The sequence below is a fragment of the Cyprinus carpio genome, chromosome A16 (genome assembly GCF_018340385.1).
Source record: "Cyprinus carpio isolate SPL01 chromosome A16, ASM1834038v1, whole genome shotgun sequence".
Classification (NCBI taxonomy): Eukaryota; Metazoa; Chordata; class Actinopteri; order Cypriniformes; family Cyprinidae; genus Cyprinus; species Cyprinus carpio.
Window position 1 is genome coordinate 5698375 of NC_056587.1, and position 24010 is coordinate 5722384.

The 24010-nt window shown below is 36.9% G+C and overlaps 1 protein-coding gene across 1 annotated transcript in view; it reads right to left on the bottom strand.

Moving 5' to 3' along the window:
• The window catches only part of LOC109063167 (neurobeachin-like protein 2), a 66073-nt gene that overhangs the window by 12212 nt on the left and 29851 nt on the right, over positions 1-24010 (bottom strand). The window contains 24 exon segments of the mRNA XM_042772206.1: positions 178-338; positions 1058-1175; positions 1401-1525; positions 2431-2588; positions 2800-2949; positions 4372-4689; positions 6943-7089; positions 8133-8289; positions 8835-9010; positions 11086-11781; positions 13344-13432; positions 13517-13676; positions 13789-13947; positions 14255-14405; positions 14483-14585; positions 15069-15228; positions 15838-15971; positions 17660-17831; positions 18035-18127; positions 18405-18487; positions 18593-18935; positions 19021-19140; positions 19998-20130; positions 20919-21550. Of these exon segments, the coding sequence (XP_042628140.1) occupies positions 178-338; positions 1058-1175; positions 1401-1525; positions 2431-2588; positions 2800-2949; positions 4372-4689; positions 6943-7089; positions 8133-8289; positions 8835-9010; positions 11086-11781; positions 13344-13432; positions 13517-13676; positions 13789-13947; positions 14255-14405; positions 14483-14585; positions 15069-15228; positions 15838-15971; positions 17660-17831; positions 18035-18127; positions 18405-18487; positions 18593-18935; positions 19021-19140; positions 19998-20130; positions 20919-21550 (4738 nt within the window).

The following is a 24010-nucleotide window of genomic DNA, read 5'->3' on the forward strand; positions in this document are numbered from 1 at the left end:
GAGCATAAGAGACTTATTTCATAAAACATAAAAAAAAAAAAAAAATATTTCAAACTTTTGATTGGTAGTCTACACGCATTCATTATGTGAACAATGAATGGGGTCTTGTTAGCGAGACAAACAAAATGTTTTGGATGCTATGGCGGGATAAACTTCACAATACAAGCTGTTACTCACCTTCCTCGGTCTCCTCTTTCTCACTGCTGCCATCGTAGAAGTACAAGTGGTGCGTTGTGACCTCCAGACGACCTGGTACCACGGCAACAATAGTGATGAGCTCACACTCCTCTGAGAGCACCAGCTTTTCTTTTTGGCTCTCCTCCTCGCCCTCCTCCGCCCTGAGGAATGACACACACACACACACACATAGAACCACACCCTGCTGAACATACACTCAATCACACTAAACCCATCTCAAAAGCTGTACAAACAAAGCCTTTGCAGTAACAGACTTCTGTAAACTAAAACTATTAATACATGTGTTTGGTAATTGAAATAAAGCTGAAATTAAGTAAACTATAAATATTACACGAAAAACTTAGATGAGAAAAACAAACAAAAATTTGAAATGTTGCTTTGGCAACTTACTAAAATAAGATGATGTATAAAATTACTAGAAATTAATTAAAACTAAACAGAAATATTAGAAAAAAATAATAAAAATGACAAAAGCATGCAACAAAATTACTAAAAATTAAAGTAAAAGTAAAATTAAAACTGAACATATAAAAATAGATTTTGAAAAAGGATAAGCTACATTTAAAGCCATCCTAAACTGCATAAAAAATACATATTATGTGAATGTGAAATTTGTTGGAAGAATTGTTTATTCTCAATATAATTATTATTATATATAAACTATTTAATTTTTTTCATTTAGGTATCATTTTGCTGTTGTGGATGTTTATAAAAGTAACAAGCCACTCAAGGAATATATGAGGCAAAAAAAATATTTTACATAATATTTATTTTAGGGCTATTAGTTAAACTGTATATTAGGGGTGTAACTTTTTTATTTTTGAGATTTAAGACAACCGAGTTACATTATGACACTCACTCGTCAATGAAGGCAAAATCCTCATCCTCTAGTTTGTCATCCTCCATGTCACTAACTTTAGCTTCCTTGGCAACTGCAAGAGGGATGGGCTCGGTTGAGCTGCGAGGACTGTCGGCTCCTGCAGAAAAACACCCAAAAAAACACTCCAACATATAAACATTAACACTGAAATGACAGAGCGTCCAATAGGACAGAGATTATTTTTAATATCTAATCAAAGCAAAATAATTTTTACCAACAGTCATTCTGAGATCTGTTACTCACCACTGATTTTCTTTAATATCATTAATTAATTAATATTAATTTAACAGAATACAAAGGCATTGTCCACAGTGATACTAACCCATGTTATCTCTCAGTGCACTGGCATCACTGTGGGAATCAAAGTTGTAATTTGGCACCAGCTTCAGACGCATCTTAGAGTAAGTCTCTGCACTTGACAGTTTCCATTTCACCTCTGGCTGAACCCTGAAACACAAACACTTCCACTCAGTCCATCATCACACACCGCAATATAATCCCTGAATATACAGCACCAGTGTATACAACTGAACCTCACTTCAACACAGTGAGCTACAAAAGTCAGAAAAAGTCTTGACTGCTTCTACTTGGGATTTTTATAATATATTTAAGTGACCCAGAATTAGAATCTTAATATTAAATGTTTTATTTGTATTTTTTTAAATCCCCCGAAATCCCCATGTATACATTTTTCCAGGTTTAAGTGAAAATTTAAATCCCAGATTTCCAATTAGTCTAAGGTTTTAAGCCATCACTTTAAATCTTATTTATCTTAAAGGAATAGTTTGCCCAAAAATTAAAATTGGCTGTTAATTTGCTCACCCTCGGGGCATCCAAAGTGTAGGTGACTTTATTCCTCAGAAGAACAGTCAAAAAGATTTTTAGCTGATGGTCATAAAATGCAAGTCAGCGGTTACCGTCACTTTGAGAGTCAAAAAAGCAACACAAAATTAATACCCATGGCTCCTGATGGTATAATGTTGTAAATAATATTCACTTTCTTGCAGATCAATCATTTCTTTTCATAAGACCTCAATATATTGTCAGGAGCCACGGGCATTGGTTTTGAGTTGCTTTTTTGACTCTCAGAATTCTGGTAGCCGTTGACTTGCATTTTATGAATCACCAAAGACCACGCTTTCAACTAAACATCTTCTTTAATGTACTAAAGAAAAAGTCAACTTGATAACATGAGGGTGATTAAATTAATAGCAAATTTAAATTTTTGGGTGAACTATCCCTTTAAATCTTTCTCTCTCTGTTATGTATGTATTTATTTATTCTGATAGTGATAATGGTGCAAAATAAATGAGAGGTTCACTATGACTCAGGACGTTGTACTGCATGCAGACCTGAGTGCCCAGGCTCCTCTCTCACTGCTCAGTAATCTGCTCAGTGATTTCCAGTGCCTCCACACCACCCCCTGCTGGCTGGTACTCATCTTCTGCACACTGTGGTAGCGGCTGTTCTCTGTGCGCACTCGTTTTAGGTATGGGTCAAAGATGATCTCCTGTAAACAGAAGAACACAAACAGTCCAGGTTATTAACTCATCTATCAGAAACACATGGTTTGGTTGGGGATTGGGATGTGTACTGAGTAATCCCAGTATCCCAGGCAGTAGAAACTCACGGTCTGCTCAATGTGGGAACTGAACAGCAATCTTAAATTGACCGGCCCAAAATATTCCCTTTGTATTTGAATAAATGGGGTTAACAGATACCTGAAACTTGGCTTTGCGGTCCGAACGGTCCTTGTCTCTCCTCTGTGCAGTGCTCATGAGGTCATCAAAGCAGGAATTCCAAAAGTTGGACATCAGGTCATGACTCTTCCCAAAAGTGTCTAGTTCATACTGCTGCATTGTGGGCCCCACCTACAGGCATACATTATGAAAAATATTAAAATAATAAAAAAATGGGTACTTCTTGCAATAATATTTGATAAAATGAGTCATGTTTGAAGTTACTGTAAAGGAGCCAATACATGCACATCTGTGACCACACTTTAAAAATATATATTAATGTGTTTGTACAAATCAAATATAAACAGCCAACACTTAGAATAATGAACAATTTCAATTTTCTAGATTTGTTTGAAATGTATAAATTAATAAAATTAAATAATACAGTTTAAAATAAAAGTATTATTCGTATATTATAAGTGATAATGAATGCATAAAGTAATTAAAATAAAACAATTCTTTTAATTATTTATAAATGTACACAATGTATTTGAAATTAATATATAAAAAGTAAAAATAATGTAATACAATATTACAGTATAAATACAATATTGTGCATGCAATTTGAGTAAAATATTTTTCATTATATTATAAATGTAATTTACAAATAATTTAATTTAAATAATAAATATTTTAAATTGTATACATTTATAATCTCAATAAAATAATTAGAGTTATTCATATCTTCTATCATATTGCCGCTGTTGACCTTTTGCTGCTTTCATTTATACTGAAAATATATTATATTTACTCTATCAACTTTTCCATACAAAGCTAGCACACACAAAGCTATACTGTAACGCTGAAGATACAAAGCACTTTTTTTTCTCTCTCTCTTCACCTCCCCTAACCTAGATATATGTTCAGGCACAGTGTAAAACCTGGTTTACTTCCCCGATTCAAGGTATGGTAATATACCATGTGACTTGTATAAACAAACAGTCCAAACAGGGTAGATTTATAAGCACACACTGTCACACGCCAGCCTTCATAAATCATCTCCAGGTCACTCTGGCATGACGTCTGTTTAATTTAAACACATGGTTTGTTTTGGATTTGTGAGATGAAGGGAATAAATCAGGATTTTTCTGTCTTGTTTTGGGACTGGATGAACAAAAGACTCTAAATAAAGAGTTCATCACTACAATGGAGGCGGATTAACCGTCAAAGCACCCTCACGCTAAAACAAACACATGTCTGCTGAGTTTTAGAGAGAGGAGTCTACAGCTCTGAAATCAGCTTTGGGTAAACTTAAATGAATCCAAGATGATTATATATAGTATGCTACAGATGTGAATAAGGGAATGGGTTGTTTTAAAGAAAAATGTGTATATAATCCTTCAGCACTGAGTTTTGTGTGAAATGATGAGCTTATCTAGTGTTCAACTGAGAATTCTGCATCCAAAAAAGGTAACACAAAACAGGTTTGTGGTAACATATACTGACAAGGCTGTGGCGGAGAAGCTGCCAGCTTATCGTAAGGTAAACTGTCTAACTGAGTGTATTCTAAGCGAAGTGTCTGTGTGTGTGAGAGGGAGATGTGGCTGTACTGACGTGGTTCTGGTAGAACTGCTGCCACTCAGCGGTGCTGCAGTAGTTCTGGAGATCCTGGGCGAAGGAGGGGCTGCCGTTGGTGGCGGGCAGGTTGGGGAGCATCTTCTGAAGGGTGGTGCGATCCGCATGCTGGTCCAAAAGCGCCCGGACGATGGGCACCAGCGGGCTCAGCAAAGCCTCGGCGCCCGGGTCTGAGCCGGAGTTTGCAGGCCAAAGAGGTGCACCAAGACGACCCAGAAGAAAACACACCTCCTCCCAGGACAGACATAACACAGTTTGCAGCAGGCTATGAAGCTTTAAACACGCCATCTCACACACCTAAGAGAGAGAAAGAGAGAAAAACAGCAGATATTACATGTTACTGTCATGGTTTTACTGTTATTTGTATTTGTCTTATTTTTTGTTCATATTAGACTTTTATTTTGATATGTGCATTGATATCTGAATGTCTAAAATAGCATAGTTCATGCAGTATACTATACTATAGTAAACCAATGTACTGATAACTTATAACATATTGCCCAGTATATAGTTTTTATGTGATATAGACAATATACCATACAGTATATAAAACACAATTTTCACTCAAAAACTGCTAGAAATTTCCAAAAATAATTACAATATTATTTTCTTGTAAAACATACTACAATAATCTTTAATTATAACTTATAAGTGTTCATACAATATGTTTTTAATGTGAAGTAGAGGCATAGTACAAAAATTATATTTTCATACTATATTATATACTGTAAGTATAAAATAGTATAGCAGAGTATAACAATTGAATAATAGCTTAATGTTTATATTTTGATAATGTTTTATTTAATGTTGGTATATATTTAATTGGTAGAGTATAACAATTGAATAATTTACAGTATATAGTATACATTTTTAGTGCAAAATCACTGTTATTTTAGTATTATACATTATATAAATATACTGTTATAGTACTTATTATGTCCTTTTGCCATTTTTATTTATTTTATATTATTTTTATTCTTTTGTAATTTTTTTTTTTTTGATTTATTTTTTTTTTATTTTTGTTTTATGTTTTGTTTTTTTTTTATTTTTGTTTTTTTTGAGTAATTCCAAAAATAGTTAATAGTTTTCTATTAATAAGAATAGATGTATTGTTTAAATTGTTACTGCCTCAAGTTATTATTTTAGAATAAATGTAAAATGCTTAAGAACTTGATGAGATTCATACTTGGTTCTAATAAACTATATTATTATTGATTATTAATATTGATTACATTATTAATGTAAAAATATAAAATATAGCTGTTTTTTTTCTTCTTTTATCTTTTTCTGATAGTGTAAGTAATGTTTCTTTAATCAAGAAAATGTGACTGGGACATGAATTTACATTTAATAATAATAATAATAAAAAAAACTTTGTGGACTTTGCCTCCTCATTTTAGAACACCACTGTACTATATAATACATTGTCGTATAAAATACTACATTAATAGAATAATCGCCTGCTTGACTCCACGTTTTTTAATTTGATAAGACACAGGATGCAGTAAACAGTAAGCTATTATTCCTTTCTGAATGCACAGTGTTCAAAATCATGATAACAAGGGTTTCTTCTATTGATCATTCACACCTGTGTGGTGTCCCCTTGTTAGTCTTGTTTATCTACTCATGTTTGCCTCTTGTCTTTGTCTAGGGCTATTTCTGAAACACGGCTTTTAGTCTGAGTGGCACTCGTCTGTCTGTGCTTATTATAGCGTTCCTGTAAGCACAGCAGCTTTTTTATGAGCTCGCATTCATTTATGGTTTTAAGGATGCATTTAAGTTGGTTTATTTTATTTTATTAATTTGGTTAATTATTTTTGCTTAATACCCAATATATGTAAAATCAGCTAGATAATTCATTTTTAAAATAAACATGCATAGTTAAGTTCAATGGCCAGTAAGAAACAGTTATGTCAGATAACTATTTTTAATTAATGTGGGAATAAATTGGACACTTCTTTTACATGGTCTGTGCAAATTAAGAGTCTTTTTTCCAAACAACAATTGTACTTTCATTATAACAGCACTCTACTCTAAAGAAAATAATTACAAGCTTCAACCTTCCTATAGAAAACAAACATACTCTTGAACAACAGACTGTAAAGAGCCTGGAGACAGGCACATGTTTTCCCAGACTGCCTGTCAGCTCTTCAGTCAGTTGATATGATCTAATTTGAGTGTGGGATGGGTTTGAGTGAGTCTGGAGGAGAACGATAAAAAACCCCACATAAGCCCATATATGGACATCTGCTCTCCAATGGAATGAACTGAAGCTATTTACAAAAAAAGCTCTTTATAGCCCAAAGGCATATCTAATAATCCTAAACATAACCATGTGTGTGTATTTTCAATGCTCCACTTGTAGCATGGGGTTACACCTAGCATCCAATTTCAACAGCATGAGTGATTTTTAGTTTTGTTTGACACAGTCATAATAACTGTTCAGTTCATCCCACATAAACAAACACATTTGTAAATGTCAAAGAGTGAGAATTTTAGAACACAACCCTAGAATCCCTATTGAGATGGGTGTATAATGTATGTGTGTACCTGTGGGTTCTGCTGCTGCTGAATGTATCCAGTGATGATACGCAGGCCGATCAGAGACATCTCTTTGAGCTCAGATGACCCCGCTGACCCCGGGGTCGTGTGCCATGCCTGTAGCCTATCCAACAGATTCACCACCCCCTCAAAAATCTGCCATAAATATAGACACACTCTTATACTCAACACATTGTTTACAATAAAACGTCTGAATAAAGTTGACCTAAAAGAGAATTTGTACACTTATAACTTATATTACATATATTATAAACAGTATATAGGAGTTTATATGTTTGAGAGACAGTGTCCTTATAGTTGTATGTTATACATTACTGTTCAATGTGGTATTTTTTTTTAAAGTAATTAATACTTTTATTCAGCAAGGATTTATTTATTATGATGATGTGTTGTTGTTGTTAATATTTTTTTTATTATAAAAATATCTATTTCAAATAAATGCTGTTCTTTTGAACTTTCTATTTAACAAAGATTCTTGAAAAAAATAAAATAAAATATATATACATATCACAATAATAAGAATGTTTCTTGAGCACCAAATCAGCATATTAGAATGATTTCTGAAGGATCATGTGACTGAAGACTGACGTAATGATGCTGAAAATTCAGATTTGCCATCACATGAATAAATTACATCTTAAAAATATTCAAATAGAAAGCAGTTATTTCAAATTGTGATAATATTTCACAATATCACTGTATTTTTATCAAATTAGCGCAGCCTTGGTGAGCATATGAAACTTCTTTCAAAAATATTAAAAATCTAAACAACCCCAAACTTTTGAACAGTAATTTTTGCTATACGTAACAACAATAGGACCAAATCTCATCCATATGTCACTGAAATATGATTAAAATCTGTTTTTTTTTTTGTTTTTTTTTTGTTTTTTTTTAATCAGCATCAAAGGTCTCAATAGTCCGATCAGATTTCAGATTGGGATTTTTTAATTAATTAACTTATTTTATAATTAAATGTGTGGTGTGTAACATCATACAAAGTGTGCAATATTTTCTGGGTCTGTTTCCAAAAACACTTATTTTTGCTAACATATTAAAAAAATCTAATTGGATTTGCATGCATTGTGAACAGCCTAACATCATAAATTTTATTTTTCATTTTTTTTTGTCTTTTGGATTTGGGTTTAGGTTGTAAGTTTTAGAGTGAGAGTGTTAATATCCTTCTCACTCCATAGTGTTTGATTGTCAGTGCCCTCTGCGAATAGGAAGTCCTGGAGCAGTCTGAGGAGGCGGAGCAAAGAAGGCACATGGGGCAGAGACACGCCCTGAGAGTCCCTCAAATCTGACAGAGACGACTCCAGCATCATCTCCAACAGACTACAACATACAAAAGACACGTAATGCATCTGGAACACCCCCGCCAGCTTATGATATTTGTTCATAGCAGCAAAACAAACAGAATACAATGACTTGAACAAGTCATCACACAGGCACACCCTAAGACTTAAAGTAAAAACAAGCTCTATGGTGATGCAACGCTGGAGCCACACCAAAGAAAAGCAACAGCCCAGTAGCGCAAAGCACGTCTTCCCTCCAGAGATCCCCACCCTGCCCTCATCTGAACCAAAGGAATCCATAGAACACTTTCATGTAAGCTACTTCCCTCCAGTCTCAGCTCACTGATCTCTGCTAGATTCCAAATGCAGTAGTTTTTCTCATAATGGAGATTAGTTCCAATTTAAAATAAGCTTCACAGGGCATAAAATGAGAATACTTCAGGAGGGTTAGGAAATGGTTAGTATTTATTTTATTTTTATGGGGTTGATGTAATTGTTTAAGTAGTTCTTTATTCCTTAATTTTTTATGAGCTGTCATTATGTCTGAATCAGAGTTTTAGAGCATTTAAGTTTTAAGCTACTGACCTGCGTTTGATGTCATCAGGTGGCCGCACCAGCTGACAGGATGAGCCAAGCTTGGTGAGGACAGAGAACACCTGACCCCTTTCTCTCCATATCACATCCTCAGACCCCTCAGTGCCGCTCCACAGCACAGAGAATACGATGTTTGTCAGCAAATTACACAACTCCTCCTCGGGAGCCTAATGGGGGGGACAGAGAGGCAAGCCTTAAATGATCAAAGTTATTAAAGTAATCACAAAAAAGTAGAACTCAGAGCAGTGGTTCTCAACCTCTTTGATTCCAATGTTTTCCAAGACTGTGGGAATACTGGTACTTCAAAGACAAAAAAAATAAGAAATAACCCCTTTCTCTTTTAGGTTTTTTTTTACACTTTAAAGGGATTCTCCACCCCAAAATGAAAATTTTGTCATTAATCACTTACCCCCATGTCATTCCAAACCCGTAAAAGCTTACTTCATCTTCGAAACACAATTTAAGATATTTTGGATGAAAACCGGGAGGCTTGTGACTGTCCCATAGAATGCCAAATAAATAACAGTGTCAAGGTCCAGAAAAGTATGAAAGACATCGTCAGAATACTCCTGCCATCAGTGGTTCAACCATAACGTTATGAAGCGACAAGAATACTTTTTGTATGTGAATAAAACAAAAATAATGACTTTATTCAACAATTTGTCTCCTCTCTGTCACTCCACATCAGCGTAGCACCATTTTGGCGAATTTGAGCTGTACACAGGCAGCTTACGCTCTTCTAGGTCAGCCGCAACAAAGGATTCACCAAAATGGCGCTATGCTGATGTTGAATAAAGTCATTATTTTTGTTTTATTCTCGTACAAAAAGTATTCTTGTCGCTTCATAATGCTACGGTTGAACCTCTGATGGCAGATGGACTATTCTGATGATGCTTTTTATACTTTTTTATGGACCTTGACAGTGTATTTTACTTGGCAGTCTATGGGACAGTCACAAGCCTCCCTGTTTTCATCCAAAATATCTTAAATTCTGTTATGAAGACAAACGAAGCCTTTACGGATTTGGAACGGCATGGGGGTAAGTGATTAATGACAAAATTTACATTTTGGGATGGAGTATCCCTTTAAGACATCTTGAGGCCCTCTGGTTAAGAATCACTGGCTATGTTTACATGGACAATTTTTGTTTCAGTTGGAATGAAATCATTCTGAATGAAGACTCTGAATGTAGTGTTTACATGAATGCTCTCTAAAGAGATCGGGTTGATGTATGCTTCAATATAGGATTTGATCTCTTGACATGCGCACACTGCACGAATACACAGGGTTTCCCACTGTTTGCACATACTATTATTTTCCCATTGCTTCTTTTCTTTGTTTTAAAGAGCAGACTTAATAAAACAAGCCGTCTGTGGATGAGAGTATACTTTCTATATAAAGTGAGGACTGATGGGATGTTGTTCTGTTCCAGTTCACAGACGATGAGTGGAAGGAAAACTTTAGAAGAATATGATAGTCATTTATAACCCTTAATTCTACAAAAATGATGGCTCGTTCCACACATCATCCGTCTTTATGCCATTTCTATGTCATTGCACATGCAAAGTACTTTCCAGTACTTGGGACAGTTTTCAATGTACTCACATGTACTCTCGACTGGATTACAAAAGATCCACACCAACCCTCCTAATCCAAAAGAAATTTGGGATCAAGCTCAATCTAATAAATTAAGGTGTTTACATGAAGGCTTTTCAATCTGTTTGAGCCATCAGTCTGATTACTTGCTTTCATGTAAACATAGCCACTGATACAGCACTATAAAATATTAAAGTGGCCACAAGAGCATTGCTCTGCAGTTGCTGAGGTGTTCTAAATGGTTGTCAGCACATTATGGTGAAAAAGGTAAAAACATTAGACAAAACTGCTTAAACTAGTCTGGGTTGTTTGTTGGTATTAGCTGGTTTATTTTGGTCTAGCTTATCTGTTTTTTTTATCCAGCAGGGTCAAGTGTCAATGACATCCTGCTCTCTCGTCTGGGTTTCCAACCAACTATTTTGGAACACTGAACAAGTAACATTGTTTACTCGTACTTGTTTTTTGACCTTTGACCTCATTTGTCTTTAATTACACCCTCAGTCTGCTGTGTCTGTAGTCATCTTGTCTCAGGAGCTGCATTCTGAAATCACCCCCTAACCTTTATTCACCATTCTCTACATTATTTTACTAATACAGTCCACTGAATGAGTGAGTGACAACGAGTTTGCAAGTGTTCAGCATGTACCTGTGGGTTGGATGTGTTAGAGATGGTGTCTGTAGGAGGTTCAGTGTTGTAGCTTGTGTCGTCCAGAACATTGGACAGACTGGAGCTCTTGCGTGGTCTCATGCCTGGGAAGCTCTTACTGTGTTCCAGAGGAGAGGGGGTCTCTGGCTGGCTACCCACAGGTGTCTGGGGCCCTTTCTGAAGGCTTAGTTCCAGCTCAAAGGATGAGTTGAAGGGTGAGAGCGGCTGATACGCATTTTCCTCTTCCTCCAGCAAACAGGATGATGATGGAATGTCCACAGTGTTGGACAGTGTGGATGAATGACTGCTTTGTTCTCCGGAGTCAAATGTTTTGAAGTGGAGGGGATCGTTCTTGAGCTGTCCGGTTGACGGAGGAGACTGGGAGAGGTCAGAGTACCCCTCCGACACATCCTGAGCTTCTCCTTCTTCCTCCTCGTACTCCTCTTCATGGCGAGCACTGAGGGAAATGTATACGTTCTGCCGAGTGTCCTCCATTACGCTGTCCTCACGACGGAAGACGGATCTGGGAAGAACGGGCTCCAAAGAGTTGGTGGGGCTGGATAAAGAATTGTATTGGCTGAGAGCACGAGACTCGTACGATTCTTTGATGTAGAGTTTGGTGAGAACATCCTGCCAGCCTGACTGACGCGCGAGCTGCTTCACATACTCTTCGTTGGAGTAGATCAAGTAGAAGAGCTACAGGGATGAAAGAGGGAGAGAGAAATGCTAATTTACTAATTTAACAATTAGTAATTTAGCTGAGAATAAACCCCCAGATAGCGCACATACGTCTGCAAGATGTCTGTTAAAGATTGCTTCATCTGGAAAGCATCTGCTGTGTGCAAACATCAGGTAGATGTCTTTAAGATGTCAGTTTTATATAGATTCTAAATCATAAACAACTTTAAGAGATTTTCTAAATGTCTATTTGACATCAGATAGGAAATGTCCTATAGACACATTGCAGATGCGCAAACATACTAAAGAATACGTCTTGAAGACGTCAAATAGATGTCTCTGTGATGTACGTGTGCTATCAGGGCCATTCCAGGAAAGTCACAACATATAGTACGCTTAGAAATGGGTTTTGTCTTGCTTCAAAGTGTTTTAAATGCACTGTTATTATTTCGCATTTTGCAAGTGAATGTCAGATGGACAGTATTATGAGGTAAAGCAAGTGAACTCTGTACTGTCAGATGGGTTGTTTCTTCCATTAAAGCATGTTTACAAGTTTACATGTTTACAATTTCAAGTTAACGGAGAGATTGATTTTTTTTTTGTGCATGTGAATATGATATGATGACTTGCAGTTTAGTAGTGAGTGAGTTGCTGTATCAGTAAACACTCTTTAAAAATGACAAATGCAGTGATTTATTAGTAAAGGATTCATCAGACTAATTCAAATCTTTAGCTGGTGAGTCAATTGTTTGAATAATTCATCTATATTATAGATCAGTGTTTCCACTAAATTGACACATCCCTATCCAATGTCACAATTAGACAACTTGTGTATCATCTGGAATTTTAGTGTTTTCCAATCATAAGCACGATTTGTAAAGTCATAATTATGATATTTCTGACCTAAAAGGCGCAGTTAACGCTATGCTAAGGTAGTAAGATAAACTGTTAGCAACTTGCTAAGCGTAGGCTAACTGAAAACACAATCTTATTCATTTTTGGTATCCATTTTTAATGCATGATCAAAAACATAGCTTGTTATCTTGATATCTTGTTATAGCTAAGCAAAGGCCATTCCAACCAGTTAGCACTATGCTAGCTCTTAGCAAGTTTGCTAACCAAAGTCTAACTGAAAACACTGAGTTTTCAAAGTCTAACTGAAAACCTATGACACCCCATAAAATAAGCTTATACTGGTTAAAGCTGGTTGGCTAGTCTTGTATATAGCAACCCCACTGTACATTCTGTAAATCATAGCTTCACTTACTCTGCACTTTTATGTATATAAAACACTATATTCTTGCACTTCTGGTTAGATGCTAACTGCATTTCATTAGCTCTGTACTTGTACTCTGCATAATGAATAATAAAGTTGAATCTAATCTAATCTAATCTTAGCTGGTTTAAGATGGATGCATCAGGTTTTTGCTGGTCTCACAGCCTGACCAACTAAGCCAATTAAATAAGTGGTCAAAACCTTTCTAAAACTTGCTAAACCAGTTATGAACAGTCTGAAAGACCAGATAAGATTAGACAACAAGCTTTAGCTAGTTTTAGCAGTTTTTTCATCAGTCACTCACCTTACGACAGATATCCAGACGGACACTGAGGTCGGCGCGATGGGACAGGTACGCCACTGCCAACAGGTCTCTAAAATTGGGAGTGGGATCTACACCAAACAGACAACAAAACAGACCAATCAACACCTGAAGTGTGAAGTTGAAAACTACCATCCACATTTTCTTCAGTTTACCTGTAGCGAGCACCTGCTCATACAGACAGCGTACAGTCACCATGGTGATGGGGACGTCTCCAAAGGAGCAGACCAGCCCAAGGTAGCCAGAGTCCTTGAGTTTAATACGCATTTTACTGCGCTCAGGTATACGTTCATTCTTCAGGACTTTATACAAGACCTGCAGCAGAGCAGGAGAGATGCATTCCTATCACTCTGAAAGATACTGATCTCACCGTTTTGGTTTCAAACGTTCATCTCAACACATGCCTCAAGTGCAAGTTTGTTCTCACCCTGAATACTCTCTCACGAGCCTCGTCCCCATAGTTGGTTTTGAGCAGCAGACAGTAGAGCTGCTCCACACCTCTCTCCAGAAGAACCGTCACAGCCTGCTCCCGTGGAGAAGGAGAACTCCTCAATACAGAGTGTAACACATCCAGAATACTGATCATCTACAGAGAGGAAGAACATTCGTTCTGCAATTAGCGGAACCCTTCCAGAGTTAAATGTGTTTAAAAAATTCAACTTTAAAGTCATTCCAACTTCCATTGGTTGAGCAAACAGATAGTCATGCCCCAGAATAACACCATTGGTTGAGCCAATGTGTCTGGCTGGTTGGGATACTCAAAGAAACACTGATCTGACACAAAAAGACACACTATTTACTCTTTTCAGGAAGTCAATCTACCAATGTTTTAGTATCTCAGAAGCAGCACACTAGGTTTTGGGACAGAGCAGGTGTGTGTTTGTGTGGGTCACCTGTTGCTCGTCTTGCACTATAGCAGCGTAGGCTAGTACACTTTGCAGCTCCTCAGCAGTGGGAGATTTCAGAAGGTCCTTCAGCAGAGCGAAAAGAGAGATCTGCACCGTCTGCCTTTCTTCAGACAGAGGACTGCCATCCTTCTCCACACTATGGACACAAATAGGACACTTATAAACATCTTATACCCACACTAAATATAGAATTTTCAACCAGCAAAAACGCACCTGTAGTGTGTCCGAATCGAGTCCAGGATGTACTGAACACCATACCTCTTACGAGTCTTCAGCTTGCCTTCATTGATGACGGTGGTTAGGTACTGCACATGACCTGTAAACCAACACAAATACAGATTTACAGATAAAAGGGTTTGGAATGAACTAATTAGGTGAGAACAAATTTGTCCTTGTTGGGGAAATTATTCCTTTAGGACCTGATTATTATTTGCATTCAATGCAAATGAGTTGAATGCCAAAAAAAGCAATTGCGTCGTTCCTTGTCAACTCAACCAGAGGTCCCCGGCTCAATTTTTTTATTTTGTTAATATTTTTTTTGTAGAAAGACAAAAATATATAGTGATGAAAGGTAAAATATTAAATTTTGCCCCCCTCTTCAAAATAGTGGATTACTCAGTAAAATATACATCTGTGACATTTAATATTTTGCCTTTCAACACTATTTATAATTGTCTTTGTACAGAAAAAATATTAACAAAATCAAACATTTGAGCCGGGGAAATGTCTGAAACTGTGGTGGATTTGACATGGAATGACCCAATAGCTAATGCCATTGTGATGAGTTTTGGTTGTTTACCGAGGCAGACTGCAAAGTGGCTGTGGCTCCAGATCCTGAAGTCAAAGAGCAGGTACTGGTACAGCTGTGACAGGAGGGCGTTGTTGCCCTCGTTGGACACCTGCTTGAGCAGGAACTGACAGGCCATCAATACACTCATGTCCATCATACTGCTGGGAACCTGGAGCAGAAAAAGAATGCGAGACAGGAGATTAAGTGTTTTTGTATTTATTAAAGCCATCAATCAATTACAATCAATTAAAATCAATTCAAAATAATCAAATTATTTAAATGATATAATGATCAAATTAATCACATACATCAATATGTGCTGAGATATATTCCTCCCTACACACACACACACACATACACACACAATATTACTGTTTCATTGTATTTTTCATCAAATAAATGCAGCAATGGTCAGCATGAGAGAAAACATCTTTTACAGATGCCAAACTCTTGAATGATAGTGTAAAAATCAATAAAAATGATCTAAGCTATTCATATATAATTTTTAACTGAATTAAATTTAATACTTGTCCTACATAAATGCATTTAATTGACAGGCCGTGTTTTAAGCCTGAGAATGGTATACTTATGTAACTATGAGTGTGTGTACTTTCCATCTCTCAAACCCAAGAAACTCTCTTCAAAGGACTTTACAAGCCTGTCAAATCACAGTACATCAAAAGCAGATACAGATATGACTTTTAATTTTGTGGAACAATAAGAGCCAGCCCTCTTTATTCACCAGTGTGTGTGTGTGTGTGTGTGTGTGTGTGTGTACCTTGCCAAGCATGGCTCCGATGATGGGCGGCCCGTGGCACTGAAGCAGACTCTCCTGATTGGCTGGATGGTTGCGCAGCATGTTCTTAATCATCAGCAGAAACGCTGCTACACTGTTCTTTCCTAAACGGCCCTCTAACACACACACAAACAAAGCAGCAATCAGTTTCACATTAGCGAAATGTAACATTGACAAATTGTTGCAATGGCATTACATGGGAAATCAACAACCTAAAGTAATACAAAGTTCAACTGCAGAACACAAAATACACAAACTCCCTGCAGCCTCTTACACAAGCATATAAACACATGTGTGAAGACCCAAACACAACTTTATGAATCACTAACCCACAGCAAAATCAAATAGCATACTCAAAAAACATCAATGGTGACTCATACTGCAATTACAGGAAAATTTACATCATCAATGTTTTAAGCAGCTCTAAAAAGCCACATAACAATCTGTTAATGTTTCATGTTGCATGCTGTAACTCTGCAGAATGTGAAAAATGAGATGTATATGCGCTGTTTATATGGAGACCATATTTATAACACATTATAAGAGTATTCTTAAGGCATTCTAATGAATGCATAAAGCATCAAAAAAAAAAAAAATAGTTTCATCTCATAAATATTCATAACAACAATTATAATACATTATAATACATACTTATTTGTGGTTCTAACTTTTATGAGTATGATTATTTATAACATGCAATAAACACCAAGTTAAATTCACTTAATTTATAATGAATCATAAGTCTCATATCGTGACATTATTTATTTTATTTAAGATCTGTGCAGTATCTTACTGATATTACATCAGATATGGTTAAAATATAACAAATTCATCTGATCACATAACTGACCTTATATAATATAATATAATTTTTTTTTATTATTATTGTTGTTGTCATTGTTGTTGTTATTATTTATGTGGTCTTTGTCTGCTTTGAGTAAAGTAACAAGTTAAGAATGGTAAGATATGAGACTTATAAAACATTATAACTATGGGAAATATAATCCATTGTGTCTTATAAATCATCATACTCAAATAAGTAAATATTATAATGCATTAAAACTGTTGTTTTGATTACTCACAAGAAAATACAACATATTAAAAGTTAGTATTATTATTTATATATATATATATATATATATATATATATATATATATATATATATATATATATATATATATATATATATGTATATATATATATATATAAACAATCCCCAAAAATAAAAAATAGAAACTATATTTTGCACAGTGCTATATTAGCATAATATATACTGTATACTATTATAGTTTTTGCTAATAATTTGATTCACAGTTTTAATTTTAATTAAGGTTTGTGTGGTTGGCAACTAGTTGGAATAAAAGTATTCAAAAAGTAGTTTTAAGTATTCTTTTATGTAATTATTTAATTTTTATTAAAAAAGTAAGCTTATTTTAGGACCATTTTATATATAATATCAGTTTTAACAATTAAAGACCCAGCTATGGAAGTAGCGAAACATTTAATATTTCACAACTGCTTTGTAATGTTATGGAATAATTCATTCATGCATGCATTTCATTTATTTATTTTTGGCATTGTAATGCCCAATCAAATCAAAGTGTCACAACTCGAACTTCTGGTGAAAACGTCAGACTTCTTTCTGGTGATGTATGCAGGACTCCAATCATTTAGTCCACAAACCTTTTTTAAGCTAATGCTTTTTATTTGACGTAGGCATGGACATGAATTATGGGAAGAGAGAGAGGGTAGGGAATCGGATATCTTGCCACCAATATGTCACGGCTCTGACAGAGTACTGACCAGATGACTTCCCCAGTGGCAGCAGCATGCCGGCGGGGCCCCTGGAGGACGTGAGCTCAGGCCCGAGAAGATCTGAAGTCTCCTGACCTGCAGTCTCCCCCTTATCCAGTAAACACACCTGCTCCAGCAGGGGCAGAAGAGCTCCCATCCCACCCACAGAGCTCAGCACATCCTACACACAAGACAAGATAATAAAACATAATTAGCATTTACTGCTCCTGCAGGGATCTATGAGCTTATGAGTTTTGTTCTAGAAGTATGTGTTGAATACACACATTTCCCAACACTGGCAAACACAAAAGGCTGTAGTGATGTCAGAACAAGATGAATCATTCTGATCTTTAAAGATAATGGAGCTCAGTGATGCATACACACCTTGACGTCCCAGTTCACCACTCTGTGACCAGTCAGCCTGCCATCGTAAAGATGGTTGGGGGACAAATCCAAACAGATCTGGCTCTTAAAGGCCTAGAATGTGGATATTTAAAGTTTAAATCATATTTAAACTATATTTATCTGGACATATTTATCAATATTTATTAATGTGTTGAATATAGTATATTTATTTTATGTTACTATTATATATAAATTATTTATTTATTTTTACTTTTTCACTACTGGGCTCTTGGCCTTTAGACATTTAAACCTTACTTTATATGACATTGATATTACACTGCTATTATCATAAATATTAAGAACAGTTAGTGAGATGTACGTCTTGATGAATCTCTGAGCAGATAATTACCTGTGGTGTATTGTATTATAATAGTTTTTTGTTGTTTTCTTATGGTTGTTCATCATCTTTTTTGAGAGAAACATTATTGGGACCTGCCAAGTGAAACAGAGATAGATAGATATTCTTTAACGCTTGTTTCTTTGTGGTTGGAAAGGTGAATTTCTGCAGTATGAATGCGGTGGATGTCTCATTTATACCTGCAGTGAACAGGGCTCGTGCCTGAGCAGGCTGCAGAGCTTCATGGCAGATGAACACTGTGGCTAAAAGGCCACCCAGTGATGAAGGAGAGCCCCACGCAGTGTCCTGTAGCCCTGCCGGGATGGTGTGAACTAGACTGTCCCGACCCACACCTGGCCGCCCCCCTGCGGCTGCTGCAAAGGATGCAGGGAAGGACTGGGAACGTGCAAGGGTGGGTGGCCCAGCATGAGCTGCAAATGCCATCTCGGAGGGTGAGTGGGACGGGTTGGTCAGGGTCGGAGAGGTAGTCATGGTGGTGGTGGTCCGGTGACCAGCTGATCCAATGCAGCAGGAAGTGAAAGGCTGAAACATTGACAGTCAAACAGACCAATGAAACAAAGCATGTTCAAAATAAATCAAACTACTGCAGACAATAACATTTATTCACCTCATTCAGAGAAGGAAAGCGCAGGGGTGCTGTTTTGAGCTGCACTCCGTCCACATAAACAGTGACCACATTCTGTCCAAAGGGCCGACGGCCAGGAACGTGAACAATGGCAACGGAGTGCTAGAGTGAAGAAAAGAAGGATAAGAATAAGACTTTGAACACAGAAATAAAATCATACAATGATATCATCAGTGTAACACATTACATAATCAGATAACATTTTTCAAGTGACTAGTAAAGTAATGCATTACTTGTAAATTTACAACAAAATATCTGAATTATTAACATTTATTCACTGACACGTGTCCTGTCTCCGTGTGGAAAGAAACTAGGAGTGAGGCAGAGGCGCTTCCTCCAGCCTGAAGCTTATTATTGTCATTTTTTGTGTTAAAGTGCCTTTGCACTTGCCATAAATAGAACTTATTATTAAAAAACAAATAAGCAAGCATAGCCCAGGTGACACAAAGTAACGCAAAAGTAGTGTAATGCATTACTTTCCATAAGAAGTAAAGTAATGAATGTTAGTTACGTTTTTTTAAGGAGTAACGCAATATTGTAATTCATTACTTTTAAAAGTAACTTTATCCAACACTGGATATCAAAAAGTAAGCTTCTTCCCTTACTAAAATTAACCATGGTTTTACTACAAAAAACAAAAACAATGGTAACCACATATTAACTATGGTTTGGATACACTAATCATAGTTTAACCATAGTATTTGCAGTAAAACTGTGGTTATACAAATGGTAATTAATATGCCAAACAAAAACATGGTTACTACACTTTTACTATAATAAAACCATGGTTAAATTTTGTTAGGGTTTAACTAAGGGGTTATTCAAGCTAAAGCTAATTCAGCAGTAAAACAAAAATACATGTTATTTTTCCTGATATTTATTTTCATACAAGTGCTGTCTTCTCTTCCTTAAACTGTGTATGGTAATATGCGTGAAAATTTTTCTGCAAGGTCACTAACCCAGGCGCAATCACTGAATGGGTGTTCTGGCAGGGAAACGGCCATGTATTCCTTTTTAGTACATACTGCCACCACCAAAACTTCTTCTGTGGTAAAAAATGCTTCAAAGCCAGTTCCGCTTGCTGTAAAGAAACTACACACAGGACACAACACAGCTTTTAAAGGTATAAGTACACACAAAACAAGTACTCTTGGTCATCAAAACACCGTGCTTTTAATAATGTTAGTTCTAGATTACTATTAATATCAGTGTGCTAAACTCATGCCGATATAAAATATGTACAAGCATTTTGTATGAGCAGGCCTGGGCAATATATAGAATATTCACCACTTACTCACGATCCTTTTATTTTCCATATAAAATTAAGCAACAATTGCAAATATAGAAGAATTGCAAAATGCTGGTTAAAATTATAGCGATGTTTAACTGCAGTCATGATTGTTAAGACATGTATTTTACGTTGTCTCTGAATCAAACATCAGTAGTAAAATCATTGTTAATGTTAAGCTTGTAAGTTGCAATTACTGATTACAGATAAATGAAAATGAGCAAATACTGCAGATGCACAATATACATATTTACACCCAAATTAACATAATACATAACAATGATGTGATGCCTAAAATCACCTATAGCATTTAAAAGAATACTTTAATATAACTAATACTAAAATAGTTTAATAATTATCTGATCATCTGCATTAACACAACCATTTTCAACTATGGCAATAAAAAATAATGAGCACCAAATATTATTAAAGGATCATGTGACACTGAAGAATGTGTGTGTGTGTGTGTATATATATATATATATATATATATATATATATCATAGAGGCTAAAACAATCACAAGAAATGATACAGCAGATGATGAAATTTTTATTATAACACCCATCTATCATGAGTATTCTCGAACAAACCTGTAAAGCTGTTTCCTGCGTGGTCCCGTAGCCATTCGAACCATATTATCCGGGTTTGTCAGGTGGGATTCTGAGTAGTGGTGTTGGGGTGGAGGAAAGTCTGTGTTGAGGCACAACCAGGCATGGAAAGCAAATGCGCTTCCTGGCCAGCGCTGTATAGCTGGCACCATAATACCCGCCATAGGGGGCATAAGGTCAAAATACTGCAAGGCGCTGCACACACCCTCTCCACGGGCGGCCATGGCAGAAAGCACCCTTACCACGCGCCCACAGTACGGATGAGGGGGTTCACCGGGCTCAGTCCGCAAGAGCTTCAGCAGACTCTTCAGTTCACAGGGCCGTAGAGAAAGAGATCCCAAGTCTTGAAGCAAACCCAAGAGGGCGTCCGCGCACTGCCGGTCGAGCCGCACTGGGGGCTCGGACAGCACCTCCAGCAGAGCGCCTACTAAGTCTGCTTCAACGGCTACAGTGCGGCAGGACAGAGTCCCTCGACACACAGCCGCCAGCCACTGGGACACCAGCAGCTGCAGAGAGCGAGAGCCCAGGTCAGGCAACCACTGCAGCAGCAGGAGCAAAGGCTGCTCATTACTGATGCCCAACTGCATGGCCTGGGAATGCTCTCCTTCAACAGCCTGAGAGGAAAACATGGAGAAAGGGGAAGGACAAAGCAAAAAGTGATGCAATGAGGATACAAGTATTTTATGACAGTGACTCCTTACTGCATTCGATGAATAATTTACTTCTTGAGCATTAATAAGTACGTTTTATAAGTATGCTTATATGTAATATGAAACTCAGTGTTATTTCAGTACCATTTTGACACGATTTGACAACACAGAAAACATTTCATCACTGGAGAGTTTTTTTTTTGTTGTTGTTGTTGTTCGACACCATCGTGTCAATTGATTTTGATTAATATGCGCAAGGGAGAGAGAGCAAGACAGCGCTCGTGTTGTTTGAAGACGGTGCCCGCGCGCGGCCGGGGCTCTCTCTCTCTCTCTCTCTGCTCGTTCTTATATGCACCCTGTTAAACTGACAGGACTTAAAAACACATGCAAATGATAAACTTTCACTCTATGATGGTTAAGCTGTGCAATTAATCCGCGAATCACATTCGTCAAGGGCCACTGACAACAGCCCCAGTCCTTGCGGCACCTAAGTTTGGTCAGCCTTTTAAAATACAGGTTGATGCAAGTCACGTAGGAGCGGGGGCAGTTTTGTTACAATCTGATCAAGACGGAGTGGATCACCCTGTATATGGTTCTTTTCACGAAAGTTTAATGTACATCAAAGGAATCTATTCGGTGATCGAGAAAGAAGCTTTGGCTATGATCTGGGCACTCCAGCATTTTTGATGTCTATTTGGGGGGTGGCGCGGAGGTGCTGGTATACTCGGATCATAATCCTTTGAACATTTCTGCATTCATTGCACAAGTCCGAGTCAGCGTTTGATGCGGTGGGTTTTATTTCTACAGCCCAGGGAGCATTTGAATATTCAACACCTCAGAGGGGTTGCACCTAAGTCATGGCTGATGCGTTGTCCCGTACGTTTGATGCCCACAACCTTAATTGTTGATGAGAATCTGCTAACCACTTTCTTTTGCTTCCTACTATATTCTTTATCACCTTAAATTGCTTCCAGGATCCGGATTGCTGGGAATGAAGTTGGGTAGATGCTGTAGATTGTTTAGCGGGGTCTGAAGTTCTTTATTATTGTGATTTGATATTTCAGTGTCTTGTGTTTATTTTTATGTTACTCATTTGTATTTTTTTTGTTGTTATGGAATGGGGTTTTTTTAAGGGGGGATGTGGAGTGACTTCTCAGCCTAGCAGCTGGCCCATACGGTTAATGAATAACGGATCAAATATACGACAGCCTACCTCGCAGGATCCTGCGATGTGACTAGGTGGATTCGTACATCGCGATAACGATGCTTAAACGACACATCGTGTTTACAGCCCTAAAATAACAAGAATATATAATGCTAATACACATCATATATATATATATATACTCCATCCCAAAATGAAAATTATGTCATAATCACTTACACCCACACACACCGAACCCGTAAAAACATTTGTTCATCTTCAGAACACAGTTTAAGATATTTTATGTAAAAACATAAGGCTTGGAGACCTGCAACATCATAGACTGCCAAATTGTAACAGTGACAGGTGCAGCCAAGTATGAAAATCATACTCAGAATTCTGCTCTGCCATTTAACCCATCCAAACCATAACACACACACCCGGCGGCGTGGGCAGCCTTTTTGCTGCACAAAGAAAAGCAAAATGGAACTACGGTGCCTTGCTCAAGGGCACCTCCTCGTGTGTATTGCCAGCCCAAACTTGAACCCACAGCGCTTAGGGTTTTGACAAATCTCTAACTACTACACGAAGCGGCTTGTGCTCTTATGTGTCAGCCGCACCACAAGAATGCACATTTCAGAATCAGTGGACACAGAGGAGAGGCCTGTTGTTATAAAGTTTTTATTTTTGTTTTATTCGTGTACAAAAAGTTATGTCGCCGCATTTGATATAAACTGTTTTTTCGCATGGATTTATGGTCAGAATTGGGAGATGGAGTATTCTTGAATATGCTGTTTCAACTTTGTCTGGAAACATGACAAATATATGCAGAATTTGGCAGGAGTGGGATTGAGACAAGCCTCCCTGGAACATTCAACCAGAAGTTACTTGAAGTTTTTTACAGGTAAAATAACCGAAGCCCCAAATGCTAACACACATCACTTTTAAGGGTTACTCCATAGACGAACAAAGCTTTTATGGGTTTGACAAAATTTTCATTTTGGGGTGGAGTAACCCTTTAAATGACTTTTTAAAGAAACAACTTTCTTTCTGTTCTTCACACAATTACTATCATATGGCTTTAGGGTGCTTTAAATATATAATTATTATAGAATAAATGTATTTTTAGTCCATTCAAATTGTTTTCTAAATAATATGGAATTCCGTTGGTCATGTGATCTCAAGATGTCCGACCCTCTGCATGTAAAATGAACCCACTTTTAATTGGCTACTAATAGGAGACTCGTGCGAAAGTATGTCATTTTAATTTTATGGTTACA